The sequence below is a fragment of the Coregonus clupeaformis genome, chromosome 26 (assembly GCF_020615455.1).
Source record: "Coregonus clupeaformis isolate EN_2021a chromosome 26, ASM2061545v1, whole genome shotgun sequence".
Classification (NCBI taxonomy): Eukaryota; Metazoa; Chordata; class Actinopteri; order Salmoniformes; family Salmonidae; genus Coregonus; species Coregonus clupeaformis.
The window spans coordinates 43,751,175-43,767,709 of record NC_059217.1 but is presented as its reverse complement, the minus strand read 5'-3'; the positions used below and the strand labels follow the sequence as shown (position 1 = coordinate 43,767,709).

General features: G+C 42.9%; 1 protein-coding gene across 3 annotated transcripts in view; it reads left to right on the top strand.

Moving 5' to 3' along the window:
- Window positions 1-16,535, top strand: part of LOC121540802 (GRAM domain-containing protein 2A-like) — a 111,151-nt gene that overhangs the window by 88,934 nt on the left and 5,682 nt on the right. For all 3 annotated transcript variants that reach the window (XM_041849907.2, XM_041849908.2, XM_041849909.2), the window contains exons 7-9: window positions 688-759; window positions 7,271-7,333; window positions 13,287-13,455. In XM_041849907.2, coding sequence (XP_041705841.1) covers window positions 688-759; window positions 7,271-7,333; window positions 13,287-13,455 — 304 coding nt within the window. The remainder of the gene's footprint in view (window positions 1-687; window positions 760-7,270; window positions 7,334-13,286; window positions 13,456-16,535) is intronic.

Sequence of the window (16,535 nt, the reverse complement as noted above, 5' to 3'; positions counted from 1 at the left end):
GGCTGAAGCTACTTAGTCATTCCATGTAATAAAGGTGTCAGTTGACAGTTGAAATCATTGTTGGTAACATGTGCATTTCACATCTTCTTTAATAGACTATTCAAAGATAGTAGAGCTTAAGTTCTGGACTACTATAGAGCTTAAGTTCTGGACTACTATAGAGCTTAAGTTCTAGACTACTATAGAGCTTAAGTTCTGGACTACTATAGAGCTTAGGTTCTAGACTACTATAGAGCTTAAGTTCTAGACTACTATAGAGCTTAAGTTCTAGACTACTATAGAGCTTAGGTTCTAGACTACTACAGAGCTTAAGTTCTAGACTACTATAGAGCTTAAGTTCTAGACTACTATAGAGCTTAGGTTCTAGACTACTATAGAGCTTAAGTTCTAGACTACTATAGAGCTTAAGTTCTAGACTACTATAGAGCTTAGGTTCTAGACTACTATAGAGCTTAAGTTCTAGACTACTATAGAGCTTAAGTTCTAGACTACCATAGAGCTTAGGTTCTAGACTACTATAGAGCTTAAGTTCTAGACTACTATAGAGCTTAAGTTCTAGACTACTATAGAGCTTAGGTTCTGGACTACTATAGAGCTTAAGTTCTAGACTACTATAGAGCTTAAGTTCTAGACTACAATAGAGCTTAAGTTTGTGTTGTTTTTTTTGTGTCTTGTTCTCTCTTGCAGTATGTGTTTGTGTCCTTGCTGTCTCGAGACAGTGTCTACGACGTCCTCAGGAGGATTTGTACACACCTTCAGGTGAGAAATAACCTCCTTACGGTCCACATGGCTCAAGATTGTGGGTTCAATTCCCATGTGGTCCACTTTGTATGAAAGTGTCTGCTACACTAGAAATGTTTTGCAATACAGCTCTGACGAGATACCATTGTCAAAGTGTTGTAGTGTAGTTACACTGTATTTATGTTTTGGAATGGGTGGCCAGGAATAAACTGGTCTCAAAAAAAAAAAATCTCTAAAACAAAGAGCATTGTATTTGGTACAAATCATTCCCCATGTTCTAGACCTCAGCTGAATCTGGTAATGAATGGTTTGGCTGTTGAACAAGTTGAGGAGACTAAATTAATTGGTGTTACCTTAGATTTTAAACTGTCATGGTTAAAACATATAGATTCAATGGTTGTAAAGATGGGGAGAGGTCTGTCCGTAATAAAGAGATGCTCTGCTTTTTTGACACCACACTCCACAAAGCAAGTCCAGCAGTCTCTAGTTTTATCTTATCTTGATTATTGTCCAGTCATAATGGTCAAGTGCTGCAAAGAAAGACCTAGTTAAGCTGCAGCTGGCCTAGAACAGAGCTGCACGTCTTTCTCTTCATTTTTATCAGAGGGCTGATATTAATAATATGCATGCCAGTCTCTCTTGGCTACGAGTTGAGGAAAGACTGACTGCGTCACTTCTTTTTTTTTTTTTTTTTAAACATTAATGTGTTGGAAATTCCAAATAGTTTGCATAGTCAACTTACACACAGCAGTGTCACACACACACTTACCACACCAGACTAGGGTTTAATATTTTCCCGGTATTCGACAAAATTAATGTTCCATCCTGAGAATAAATTACTTTCCTCCCGGGTAACCCGGTATTTTCCTGCCAAAACCGGAAGTGTCATTCAAAAGCATTATAAAGCATATATTAAATACATTTTATGAGCCGTACATTAACGACATTTAATGAACCCAAGCCCAAAAAAAGCCCAAATGATTGTGCCGTTATCCAATAGGCTACATACAGTATATGATATAGGCACATTACACACGACAGAAAAACATACAGTAAAAGCCCATAGATGTAGCTAGCTATATGCATGTAGCAGTAGGCTACAACCAGGAATTAAAATTGATTTTTTGGTGGTTTGTATCATTTGATTTACACAACATGCCTACCACAGGTTTCCCTCAAGAATGTCCCTGTATTTAGCGCCATCCATCATTCCTTCAATTCTGACCAGTTTCCCAGTCCCTGCCGATGAAAAACATCCCCACAGCATGATGCTGCCACCACCATGCTTCACTGTGGGGATGGTGTTCTCGGGGTGATGAGAGGTGTTGGGATTGCGCCAGACATAGCGTTTTCCTTGATGGCCAAAAAGCTCAATTTTAGTCTCATCTGACCAGAGTACCTTCTTCCATATGTTTGGGGAGTGTCCCACATGCCTTTTGGCGAACACCAAACGTGTTTGCTTATTTTTTTCTTTAAGCAATGGCTTTTTTCTGGCCACTCTTCCCGTAAAGCCCAGCTCTGTGGAGTGTACGGCTTAAAGTGGTCCTATGGACAGATACTCCAATCTCCGCTGTGGAGCTTTGCAGCTCCTTCAGGGTTATCTTTGGTCTCTTTGTTGCCTCTCTGATTAATGCCCTCCTTGCCTGGTCCATGAGTTTTGGTGGGCGGCCCTCTCTTGGCAGGTTTGTTGTTGTCACGATCGTCGGGAACAGAGGACCAAGGCGCAGCGTTGCAGGCAAACATACTCTTTAATTAGAGACACGATCAAAAACAACAAACGATACGTGACAGTTCACGGTCTAACATAAACAGACTAGAAACAAGATCCCACAAACTCTGTGGGGAAACAGGCTGCTAAAGTATGGTTCTCAATCAGAGTCAACAAGCAACAGCTGAATCACGTTGCCTCTGATTGAGAACCACACTGGCCAACATAGAACCACAATACCAGAATGTGAAACCTAGAACAACACACATAGACTTTACACACCCTGGCTCAACATATTAGAGTCCCCAGAGCCAGGGCGTGACAGTACCCCCCCCTAAAGGCGCGGACTCCGACCGCGCCCACCAAACACCACAGGGGAGGGACCGGGTGGGCACTCCGGCTAGGCGGCGGATCCGGCCCGGGCCTGATCCCCGCTCCCTCTCCAACCCCCAAAGTACCCCTGGTCCGGTCTGGCCCCACTGGCCGGAGCTGGACTGCACACTGGTGGAGCGGATTGCTCTAGCTCCGGCGTGAAGCATCTGACCGGTGTCGGACCAGCCACCGGTGGAACAGGCACGGGCCGTGCCGGACTGACGACGCACACCACTGGCTTGGTGTGGGGAGCAGGAGCGGGCCGAGCCGGGCTGACGAAGCGCACCACTGACTTGGTGCGGGAGCAGGAGCGGGCCGAGCCGGGCTGACGAGCGCACCACTGACTTGGTGCGGGGAGCAGGAACGGGACGTGCCGGTTGACGGGAGCGCACCACTGACTTGGTGCGGGGAGCAGGAACGGGCCGGACAGGGCTGACGAAACGCACCACTGACTTGGTGCGGGGAGCAGGAATGGGCCGGACTGGGCTGGCGACGCGCACCACAGACTTGGTGCGGGGAGCAGGAATGGGCCGGACTGGCCTGGCGACGCGCACCACAGACTTGGTGCGGGGAGCAGGAACAGGCCGGGCCGAGCTGGCGATGCGCACCGTAGACTTGGTGCGAGTGGCAGGAACAGGCCGGACCGTACTGGGAACACACACCACTGGCCCTACGTGGGGATCAGGAACAGGCCGGACCGGACTGGCAACACACGCCAGTACCTCTCGCCGTGCCTCTACATCCTCCTTCCCCCTGGTGACCAGTGACTCCCGTAACCTGGCGGCCTCCTGCTGCCCCGTCGTCCACGGCGTTAGCCCCCCCCCTAAAAAATGTATGGGCTTCACTCCTACCCGTGGACCAGGTCTCCATGCTCCTCGCCAGCCTTTCGCCCTTCTGCCTCCACGTCAAGCCCCTCTCTTCCTCACATGGCTTGACCCAGTCGAGGAGGCGAAGGAGATCCGCTAGAGATCTCTCAGGCGCTGGCTCCTGGACTTGCTGCTTGGTCCAGTCTTGGTGGGATCTTCTGTCACGATCGTCGGGAACAGAGGACCAAGGCGCAGCGTTGCAGGCAAACATACTCTTTAATTAGAGACACGATCAAAAACAACAAACGATACGTGACAGTTCACGGTCTAACATAAACAGACTAGAAACAAGATCCCACAAACTCTGTGGGGAAACAGGCTGCTAAAGTATGGTTCTCAATCAGAGTCAACAAGCAACAGCTGAATCACGTTGCCTCTGATTGAGAACCACACTTGCCAACATAGAACCACAATACCAGAATGTGAAACCTAGAACAACACACATAGACTTTACACACCCTGGCTCAACATATTAGAGTCCCCAGAGCCAGGGCGTGACAGTTGTGGTGCCATATTCTTTCAATTTTTTTATAATGGATTTAATGGTGCTCCGTGGGATGTTCAAAATTTCGGATATTTTTTTATAACCCAACCCTGACCTGTACTTCTCCACAACTTTGTCCCTGACCTGTTTGGAGAGTTCCTTGGTCTTCATGGTTCCGCTTGCTTGGTGGTGCCCCTTGCTTAGTGGTGTTGCAGACTCTGGGGCCTTTCAGAACAGGTGGGTATATACTGAGATCATGTGACACTTAGATTGCACACAGGTGGACTTTATTTAACTAATTATGTGACATCTGAAGGTAATTGGTTGCACCAGATCTTATTTAGGGGCTTCATAGCAAAGGGGGTGAATACAGTATGAAAAAAATAAATAATGTATGCACTCAGTAAGTCGCTCTGGATAAGAGCGTCTGCTAAATGACTAAAATGTAAATGTACATATGCACACACCACTTTTCCGTTATTTATTTTTTAGAATCTTTTGAAACAAGTACTTTTTTTCATTTCACTTCACCAATTTGGACTATTTTGTGTATGTCCATTATATGAAATCCAAATAAAAATCAATTTCAATTACAGGTTGTAATGCAACAAAATAGGAAAAAATGCCAAGGGGGATGAATACTTTTGCAAGGCAATATCATAATATTTATCCTAATGTTATTAGCCTACCTCCTCTTTCTCTCTATATTGTTGCTTCATTCCTTCCTCGCTTTCAACAGTTAAATGAAATACGTTTTGTTGTCCTTATCTTCATCATTCTAATGACATCTTTTAATAACATAGGACTAGAATTAGATGCAAAAGGCTTTCACTTCTCTTCACCAAGATTGAATGGTTATGGGTCTGAATAAATAACTGCTATAGCCTACCGCCATCTGAATGGTTATGGGTCTGAATAAATAACTGCTATAGCCTACCGCCATCTGAATAGTTATGGGTCTGAATAAATAACTGCTATAGCCTACCGCCATCGCGCGTTCGCTCTTCTTATAAACGTCCCGTGAGTTCTATTGGCTGCTGTATTTAACATTCAGCAAAAAAGAGCTTCGAAAAGTCTATTTCTATAAGAAATGCTAAAGAAAAATAATGTCCAGCAAGCTATTCTAGTCTAGCTTTTCCTGCATGGGACTCCAAGAGCTAAGGAGCATTGTAAGGAGAGGCCAGCAGAGCACAGGTGCTTGCGTATTGTGCAAGAGACAGAGGCTATAAGTTAGAAGCGTATTATGCATAACCCATCATGAATTAGCTAAATATAAGGCTAATACTGCATTGAATGTATTACCTGAAAGAAGTAGGCTAGGACATATTTTATATAGGCCTATATATCAATCTAGAACAGGATTATCTATTTTGGATGCAATTTGAATGGTGTTGATGGAGAGAGAGAAAGACTATGAGAGAGTGCTCACACTTGCACGGATTTAAAACAACGATATTCGAGTGATAGGCTGTTTTAAAACTCTGCAGCTGCAAAAAAAATTAGTTATTTACAATTAAAAAACAAGGTGACCCCCGAAAGCCAGATGGAGATGGGTAAATTAGACACTCATTCGGTCTTTATATTACTGTACCATAGGCTATGCTGCAGCAAATGTAGGCCTACCTGTCACAAGAAACATCTGAGGTGGTCTGTCCCCACCCTGAGCGTTGATTCATCATGCAGAGGCCGTAGACCATGCTGTTCATATAAATCATTTATTATAATTTAGCGGTTTCTCGCAGTTATTTATCCTGGGAAAAGAGAGTGGTTTTGGGCGGTAAATCTCGGTAACCGGGTTCCCGCCACTCAACCCTACACCAGACATGCCTCCAGGGTTCTTTTCACAGTCCCCAGGTCCAGAACAAATTCAGGGAAACGCACAGTATTATACAGAGCCATGAGTGCATGGAACTCCCTTCCAACTTATATAGCGCAAGTGAATAGCAAACCTGGTTTCATAAAACTAATAATGCATCAAGCATGAACTGCTTGTTTCAAGTCCTGCCAGAACATCTCAATTGGGATTAGGTCTGGACTTTGACTAGGCCATTCCAAAACTTCAAATGTGTTGCTTTTTAACCATTTTCATGACTTGATTGTGTGTTTTGGATCATTGTCTTGCTGCATGACCCAGCTGCACGTCAGCTTCAGCTCATAGACGGATGGTCTGACATTCTCCTGTAGAATCCTCTGACACAGAGCAGAATTCCTGGTTTCTTCTATTAAGGCAAATCCAGGTCCTGAGGCAGCAAAGCATCCCCAAACCATCACACTACCACCACCATGCTTGACCGTTGGTATGACGTTCTTACTGTGGAATGCAGTGTTTGTTTTTCGCCAGACATAATGGGACCCATCTCGTCCAAAAAGCGCCTGAAAGCACCTGGATGATCGTCAAGACTCTTGGAAGAATGTTCTATGGACAGATCAAAAGTATAACTTCTTTATAACTTCCAGACCTAATCCCAATTGAGATGTTGTGGCAGGACTTGAAACGAGCAGTTCATGCTTGAAAACCCACAAATGTTGCTGAGTTAAAGCGGTTCTGCACGGAAGAGTGGGTCAAAATTCCTCCACAGCGACATGAGAGACTGATCAACAACTACAGGAAGCGTTTGGTTGGAGTCACTGCAGCTAAAGGTGACACAACCAGTTATTGAGTGTAAAGGGGGCAATTACTTTTTCACACAGGGGCATTGGGTGTTGCTTAACTTTGTTCATGAAATAAATGCAATAAGTATGTCATTGTTGTGTTATTTTACATTCAGGTTCCCTTAATCTAATATTAGGTTTTGGTTGAAGATCTGATAACATTCAGTATCAAAAATATGCAAAAGTAGAGCAAATTAGAAAGGGGGCAAATACTTTTTCACGCACTGTATGTACTGACATGTATGTGTAACTGATAGATACACTACATGTTCATATTTTTAAATGTATGTCAATTATAAAGTATTTTGTCTGTATTGTCTTTTTGCGGTATATGTCGGACCCCAGGAAGACTAGCTGTCACCATTGGCATCGGCTAATGGGGATCCTAAAAAATCTAAAATCAATAGAGAACCAACATTTACAGTGTAACCTTATTTTCCTCCCTAGGTGAATGGGAAGAAAAGCCTTAGCCTGAAGCAGTACTTGGAGGAGCCTAGCTCACTAGCTATGGTAAGCCCAGCCACTACTCTACACTACTCTACTCTACTCTACTCTACTCTACTCTACTCTACTCTACTCTACTCTACTCTACTCTACTCTACACTACTCTACACTACTATACTATACTATACTATACTATACACTGCTCTACACTACTCTACACTACTCTACAATACTATACAATACTATACAATACTATACAATACTATACAATACTATACAATACTATACTGTACAATACTGTACAATACTATACAATGCAATACAATGCAATACAATACTCTGCTCTACTCTACACTACTCTACACTACTCTACTCTACGCGACTATACTATACTATACTATACAATACTCTACTATACAATACTATACTCTACACTACCCCACACTACTCTACAATACTATACAATACTATGCAATACTATACAATACTATACAATACTATACAATACTATACAATACTATACAATGCTATACAATAATATACAATACTATACTATACTATACTATACTATACAATACTCTACACTACACTACTCTACACTACACTACTCTACACTACTCTACTCTACTATACTATACAATACTATACAATACTATACAATACTATACAATACTATACAATACTATACAATAATATACTGTACAATGCTATACAATACCATACAATACTCTACTCTACACTACACTGCACTACACTACACTACACTACACTACTATACAATACTCTACTCTGCTCTGCTCTGCTCTATTCTACTCTACTCTACTCTACACTACACTAATGTACAATACTTTACACTACTATACAATACTCTACACTACTATACAATACTCTACACTACTATACTCTACTCTACTATACAATACAATACAATACAATACTCTACTCTACACTACATTACTATACAATACCCTACTCTACTCTACAATACAATACAATACTCTACTCTACTCTACACTACATTACTATACAATACTCTACTCTGCTCTACTCTACTCTACTCTACTCTACTCTACACTACATTACTATACTCTACTCTACTCTACTCTACACTACATTACTATACAATACTCTGCTCTGCTCTACTCTACTCTACTCTACTCTACACTACATTACTATACAATACTCTACTCTACTCTACTCTACTCTACTCTACATTACTATACAATACTCTGCTCTGCTCTACTCTACTCTACTCTACTCTGCTCTACTCTACACTACACTACTCTACTCTACTCTACATTACTCTACACTACACTACTCTACACTACTCTACTCTACTCTACTATACAATACTCTACTCTACTATACAATACTCTACTCTACTCTGCTCTGCTCTGCTCTACTCTACTCTACTCTACTATACAATACTCTACTCTACTCTACTCTACTATACAATACTCTGCTCTGCTCTGCTCTACTCTACTCTACTCTACCATACTATACCATACTATACAATACTATACAATACTATACAATACTATACTGTACGATACTATACTATACAATACTCTACTCTACACTACACTACACTACACTACTATACAATACTCTACTCTACTCTATTCCACTCTACTCTACACTACACTAATATACAATACTCTACACTTCTATAAAATACTCTACACTATAATACAATACTCTACACTACACTACTCTACTATACTATACAATACAATACTCTACTCTACTCTACTCTACTCTACTCTACACTACATTACTATACAATACAATACTCTACTCTACTCTACTCTACTCTGCACTACATTACTCTACACTACTCTACTCTACTCTACTATACAATACAATACTCTACTCTACTCTACTCTACACTACATTACTATACTATACAATACAATACTCTACTCTACTCTACTCTACTCTACTCTACTCTACTCTACTCTGCACTACACTACTCTACACTACTCTACACTTCTCTACTCTACACTGAGTGTACTACAGTAGGACAGTTATTACAGCCTGGGTGCAGGTAGGGTCAAGGAGATAGATGGGTAATGTAGTCTAGCATTATGCTAGTCCGAGTGTTAGACCTTTGTTAAGTGTTTTCAATCTCCCCCTATAGTAGGGGACTGAATGTGTCTCATAGTAGTCAATTGCACTACTAAACACTGAAGCATGCTTCCTTCCCTGTCCATTATAAGTCCTCTTAAGAATAAGATAAGCTGACCCCTTAGTAGACCCTTTAGTGGTTGTTGGCGTCACCATGGGTTAAGGACATTATGGGTTAAGGGCATTATGGGTTAAGGGAATTATGGGTTAAGGACATTATGGGTTAAGGGCATTATGGGTTAAGGGAATTATGGGTTAAGGACATTATGGGTTAAGGACATTATGGGTTAAGGGCATTATGGGTTAAGGGCATTATGGGTTAAGGGCATCATGGGTTGAGGGCATCATGGGTTAAGGGCATTATGGGTTAAGACCATTATGGGTTAAGGGCATCATGGGTTGAGGGCATTATGGGTTAAGGGCATCATGGGTTAAGGGCATCGTGGGTTAAGGGCATTGTGGGTTAAGACCATTATGGGTTAAGGGCATCATGGGTTGAGGGCATTATGGGTTATGGGTTATGGGTTAAGGGCATCATGGATTGAGGGCATTATGGGTTAAGGGCATCATGGGTTGAGGGCATCATGGGTTAAGGGCATCATGGGTTAAGGGCATCATGGGTTAAGGGCATCATGGGTTAAGGGCATCATGGGTTAAGGGCATCATGGGTTAAGGACATCATGGGTTAAGGGCATTGTGGGTTGAGGGCATTATGGGTTAAGGGCATCATGGGTTGAGGGCATCATGGGTTAAGGGCATCATGGGTTAAGGACATCGTGGGTTAAGACCATTATGGGTTAAGGTCATCATGGGTTGAGGGAATTATGGGTTATGGGTTATGGGTTAAGGGTATCATGGGTTGAGGGCATTATGGGTTAAGGGCATCATGGGTTGAGGGCATCATGGGTTAAGGGCATCATGGGTTAAGGGCATTGTGGGTTAAGGACATTGTGGGTTAAGGGCATCGTGGGTTAAGGGCATCGTGGGTTAAGGGCATCGTGGGTTAAGGACGTCGTGGGTTAAGGACGTCGTGGGTTAAGGGCATCGTGGGATAAGGGCATTGTGGGTTAAGGACATCATGGGTAAAGGACATCGTGGGTTAAGGGCATCGTGGGTTAAGGGCATTGTGGGTTAAGGGCATCATTGGTTAAGGACATCAATGGTTAAGGGCATTATGGGTAAAAGACATCGTGGGTTAAGGGCATTGTGGGTTAAGGGCATTGTGGGTTAAGATCATCATGGGTTAAGGGCATCGTGGGTTAAGGGCATTGTGGGTTAAGGGCATCATTGGTTAAGGACATCAATGGTTAAGGGCATTATGGGTAAAAGACATCGTGGGTTAAGGGCATTGTGGGTTAAGGGCATTGTGGGTTAAGATCATCATGGGTTAAGGGCATCATGGGTTAAGGGAATTATGGGTAAAGGACATCGTGGGTTAAGGGCATCATGGGTTAAGGACATCATGGGTTAAGTGCATCGTGGGTTAAGGACATTATGGGTTAAGGACATCGTGGGTTAAGGACATCGTGGGTTAAGGGCATTGTGGGTTAAGGGCATCGTGGGTTAAGGACATCATGGGTTAAGGGCATTATGGGTTAAGGGCATCATGGTATTTTACTCAGACGAAAGTAAAGGGGCTTTTAGAGCTACTAAATCAATAATATCCCTCAATGATGTCAGTGCTGAAAGGACAACCTCAATCTTTCTAGCCTTCTCTCCCTTGATCATGTGTTTTAAGTCACTGGCATAATGATAGGTTCCAATACATTATTTTAAACACATATCTAAATGAATAACAACCGCTGGGCAAAAAGAGGTTCTGATACATAGAAAAGGAGAATGTCTGTACACTGTTATTGTCACGCCCTGGCTCTGGGGACTCTTGTATGTTGAGCCAGGGTGTGAGTTTTCATTGTTTTGTGTTCTAGTTTGGTATTTCTATGTTGGCCAGGGTGGTTCCCAGTCAGAGACGGCTGTAGCTCGTTGTCTCTGATTGGGAGCCATACTTAGGTAGCCGTTTGGCATTGTTTTGGTGTGGTATCTTGTTCCGTTTGGTTTGTGTAACCGTAGGACTTCACGTTTCGTATCGTTTGTTGTTTTGTTCATTATGTTGTACATTCAATAAATATTATGTACGCATATCACGCTGCGCCTTGGCCCGCTTCTTCTCAAGACGATCGTGACAGTTTTGCTGCTCCCAAACCTGATCTTTTAATAACAATTAGGCGGTACAATCACACCGTGTCAACCAAAACATTGGGATTGTATCACCTAAACTCAAGTTCAACTAGTCTACATTTTGCAGTAGCTTGTTGATAGTTGAACTAAATTCAAATTTTTGTAGTGTTTGCAGTAGTTAATCACTTTTTTGACTGGCTGCATCACCACTTGGTATGGCAACTGCTCGGCATCCGACCGCAAGGCGCTACAGAGGGTAGTGCGTACAAGCTTCCTGCCATCCAGGACCTCTATACCAGGCGGTGTCAGAGGAAGGCCCAAAAAATTGTCAAAGACTCCAGCCACCCAAGCCACAGACTGTTCTCTCTGCTTCCGCACGGCAACCAACAGGACCCTGAACAGCTTCTACCCCCGAGCCATAAGACTGCTAAAAAGTTACTTAAATAGTTAACCAAATAGCTACCCGGACTATCTGCATTGAACCTTTTTTGCTCTAACTCTCTTGTACTGACTCTATGCAAACACACTGGACTCTACCCACACACTCACACATACTTACACTGACACCCCAACACACACACACACACACACTACATACGCTCACACACACACACACTTTCACACTCACACACACTTTCACACACACACTTTCACACTCACACACACACTTTCACACTCACACACCCACTTTCACACTCACACACCCACTTTCACACTCACACACACACACTTTCACACTCACACACACACACACTTTCACACTCAGACACACACACACACTTTCACACTCAGACACACACACACTTTCACACTCACACACCCACTTTTACACTCACACACACTTTCACACTCACACACTTTCACACTCACACACTTTCACACTCACACACACTTTCACACTCACACACACATACACTTCCACACTCACCACGTACGCTGCTGCTACTGTCTATTATCTATCCTGTTGCCTAGTCATTTTATACCTACCTATATGTACATAGCTACCGCAATTACCTGGTACCCCTGCACATCGACTCGGTACTGGTACTCCCTGTATATAGACATGTTATTTTTACTCCTTATATTGATTCAGTATTCAGTGAGTATTTATTCCTTTTGTCACTAGCTCTAGTTGTTATTCAAATTGTTATCTTATCTTTAACTCTGCATTGTTGGAAAAGGACCCATAAGTAAGCATTTCACTGTTAGTCTACACCTGTTGTCTATGAAGCATGTGACCAATCGCTAACTACTGGAACTACACATATAATATGTGTGAAATATAGAATTTCCTTTCTTTTTCGGCATCAGACCTCCCTAACTATGACTTGAAACACAGTTTTTGTGTTTAATAGGCTATATTTCACATTCTGGTAACAGCTGACCCCAGAGTGATCTTTTCCTGCAATTTGTAGTCTATGACATTTCAGATTTAGGTATGATAATGTTTCCCGAAGTAGCTTGGATGTAGTGAACTACTTTTTCAAAGTAGCTTTAGTTAAGTAAACTATATTTTTCTTAAGGGTAGATTTAGTGTAGCTTAACTTCTTCTTGTGTAAAGTAATTGGTAGTTTGGTAAACTATGATTTCAGTGTAGCTTCCCCAACAACTGCCTAAACTTTATTAAAGACACCTTACCTTTTCCCTTCAGCCGACTCCATTTCCTCTCCTCCTCCGCTCTCCTCTCTCCTCTCTCCTCTCCTCCCTCATTCAGGATGAGTTCCCCGTGGTCAATGACTTCCCTCCGGTGTTGAAGTGGAGGAGAAAGCCGTCTATTCCGTCCATGTCCTCCTCTCTTCCGGATCTCCTGGGTAACTCCACCAGCAGTCGGAGCGCAGTGGACATCCCCTACCTACCTACGGAGGTTCCACTGACATTAAAGGGTAAGGTCAGAGGTCAGCCCCGCTCTATCATTAATCATCAAAGGGCGACAGCTAGTCATTTCCTGGATGGCTAATTATTATTTTGGATAAAAAAACGACTCCAGGCTACACTTGAACGTCTAAAACCTGTCAGAAAGTATCTAGAAATTATATTAAATATTAAATATAATAATACAAATAAAAATTAAATATAAAAACTATATATTTATATTTTGAAATAACTTCACCTTTTCCGGACCGAAAATTGATTTTGACGGACAACTCAGTACGCCAAAATATCTGTAAGACCGTTGATTTAAAAAATCCTGATGTGGCTCTCAAGCCTTGAGTGTTGCTCACCCCTAGAGGTTAGAGAGGTAGGAGGGTTGCCAGTTCAAAACTTTGAATCCCGGGGATTATGGGGAAAATCTGGAGGGAAGTGAGCTGGCAACCGGGGGATTGCTGTTGTCAAATCCTAGATGCCATTGTTACTATCACCTGGTGTGGTGAAAGGTAGTTCAAATGGTGGACATGTTAGGACCTCTGTCAGGGCTGAGTTTTAAATGGTGGACATGTTAGGACCTCTGTCAGGGCTGAGTTTTAAATGGTGGACATGTTACGATGTCTGTCAGGGCTGAGTTTCAAATGGTGGACATGTTACGACCTCTGTCAGGGCTGAGTTTCAAATGGTGGACATGTTTTGACCTCTGTCAGGGCTGAGTTTCAAATGGTGGACATGTTTCGACCTCTGTCAGGGCTGAGTTTCAAATGGTGGGCATGTTACGACCTCTGTCAGGGCTGAGTTTCAAGTGGTGGACATGTTAGGACCTCTGTCAGGACTGAGGTCAAAGCCTAAATCGTTGCGGACAATAACCTAACCATTGCTCCAAGGTCAGATATTTTCACCCCCTTTATGGCCCAGGTTAGGATTGGGGTTATGGATATCTGATCCTAGATCTGTGGTTAGAGGCAAGCTCTGTGGCAACCTTTCATCCATCACTGTCAGCCCTCTCACAGCCTGTCATGTTTCTTTCCCTCTCACCTCCTGCACATGCTCAGAATAGACATAGCTTAGTTGGCTGCCTGATTGACTGTTATCCAACAATATTACCTTGGCAACGACATGGTGGCTAAAACAGAAACAGGCTAACAGGTTAGCTCGGCTAGGCTCTGTTTGGGTTCTCTATGCCTGACGTAGTCTCTCGTGACACTGATATACCGGTAATGCTTGACACTGAAGAGGACTAATAACTTATTGGTTGAATGGTTGATATCTCTTCCTTCCTCCACTTCATAGCTGTGTGCTAATGTAGCCATTGGAGTCACCTTCTGGGCCAAAAGTCACACACTGATAAGTGGGGATCTATTGCTGCTAATTACCCAGCTGATAGTCTATTCCTCACCTTCTTAAACTACCTGAACTCAGTTGATCTTTGTTTAGAGTTTGACTTTTTTAAATGTTTTTTAATGTTTTTAAAGTGAGTTGTACAGACTGTAGAAGTATGAGAGCTGCTCTCAGGGCGGCGGGAAAAACACTAACTGTTCTTCCTCTCAGATCATTACAAGCCCAGCTGCGTGGAGTTTTCAGCAGGGTTCTGTTCATTAGGCACTAAATGGAAATGGAAGAAAATAGACTGAGAGAGAGGGACTACCTGGACTCCAAAAAGAAACACTCATTTTCGTTTGCCATTGCGAAACATTATGAAACGTTTTCCATAGCGTGACTAGGGCTGTGACGGTTATGGAATTTTGGATGTTGGTAATTGGCCAGCAAAATGACCGCGGTCTCCGTGATAACCGTTTATTTTTTGACGCACATTTTCTCCTGTCCTCTTCTCCTGACTGCATGTGCTACCATATACATAGATTGAATAGAACGGGCGTCTCCATTCAAGTCAATGATGGCATAATGTGTGGACTGGCGGTCATTGCGAGTGTACGCATAGGACCAAAGCAGGAAGTGTACCCATCAATATATATACACTACCGGTCAAAAGTTTGGACACACCTACTCATTCAAGGGTTTTTCTTTATTTGTACTATTTTCTACATTGTAGAATAATAGTGAAGACATCAAAACTATGAAATAACACATATGGAATCATGTAGTAACCAAAAAAGTGTTAAACAAATCAAAATATATTTTATATTTGAGATTCTTCTAATAACCACCCTTTGCATTGATGACAGCTTTGCACACTCTTGGCATTCTCTCAACCAGCTTCACCTGGAATGCTTTTCCAACAGTCTTGAAGCAGTTCCCACATATGCTGAGCACTTATTGGCTGCTTTTCCTTCACTCTGCGGTCCGACTCATCCCAAACCATCTCAATTTGGTGGAGGTCGGGGGATTGTGGAGGCCAGGTCATCTGATGCAGCACTCCATCAATCTTCTTCTTGGTAAAATAGCCCTTACACAGCCTGGAGGTGTGTTGGGTCATTGTCCTTTTGAAAAACAAATGATAGTCCCACTAAGCCCAAACCAGATGGGATGGCGTATTGCTGCAGAATGCTGTGGTAGCCATGCTGGTTAAGTGTGCCTTGAATTCTAAATAAATCACAGACAGTGTTACCAGCAAAGCACCCGCACACCATAACACCTCCTCCATGCTTTACGGTGGGAAATACACATGCGGAGATCATCCTTTCACCCACACCGCGTCTCACAAAGACACGGCGGTTGGAATCAAAAATCTCAAATTTCCACCAGTCTAATGTCCATTGCTCATGTTTCTTGGCCCAAGCAAGTCAGTGGTCCTCTGTAGCTCAGCTGGTAGAGCACGGCGCTTGTAACGCCAGGGTAGTGGGTTCGATCCCCGGGACCACCCATACGTAAAAATGTATGCACGCATGACTGTAAGTCGCTTTGGATAAAAGCGTCTGCTAAATGGCATATTTATTTATTTATAAGTCTCTTCTTCTTATTGGTGTCCTTTAGAAGTGGTTTCTTTGCAGCAATTCGACCATGAAGGCCTGATTCTTGCAGTCTCCTCTGAACAGTTGATGTTGAGATGTGTCTGTTACTTGAACTCTGTGAAGCATTTATTTGGGCTGCAATCTGAGGCTGGTAACTCTAATGAACTTATCCTCTGCAGCAGAGG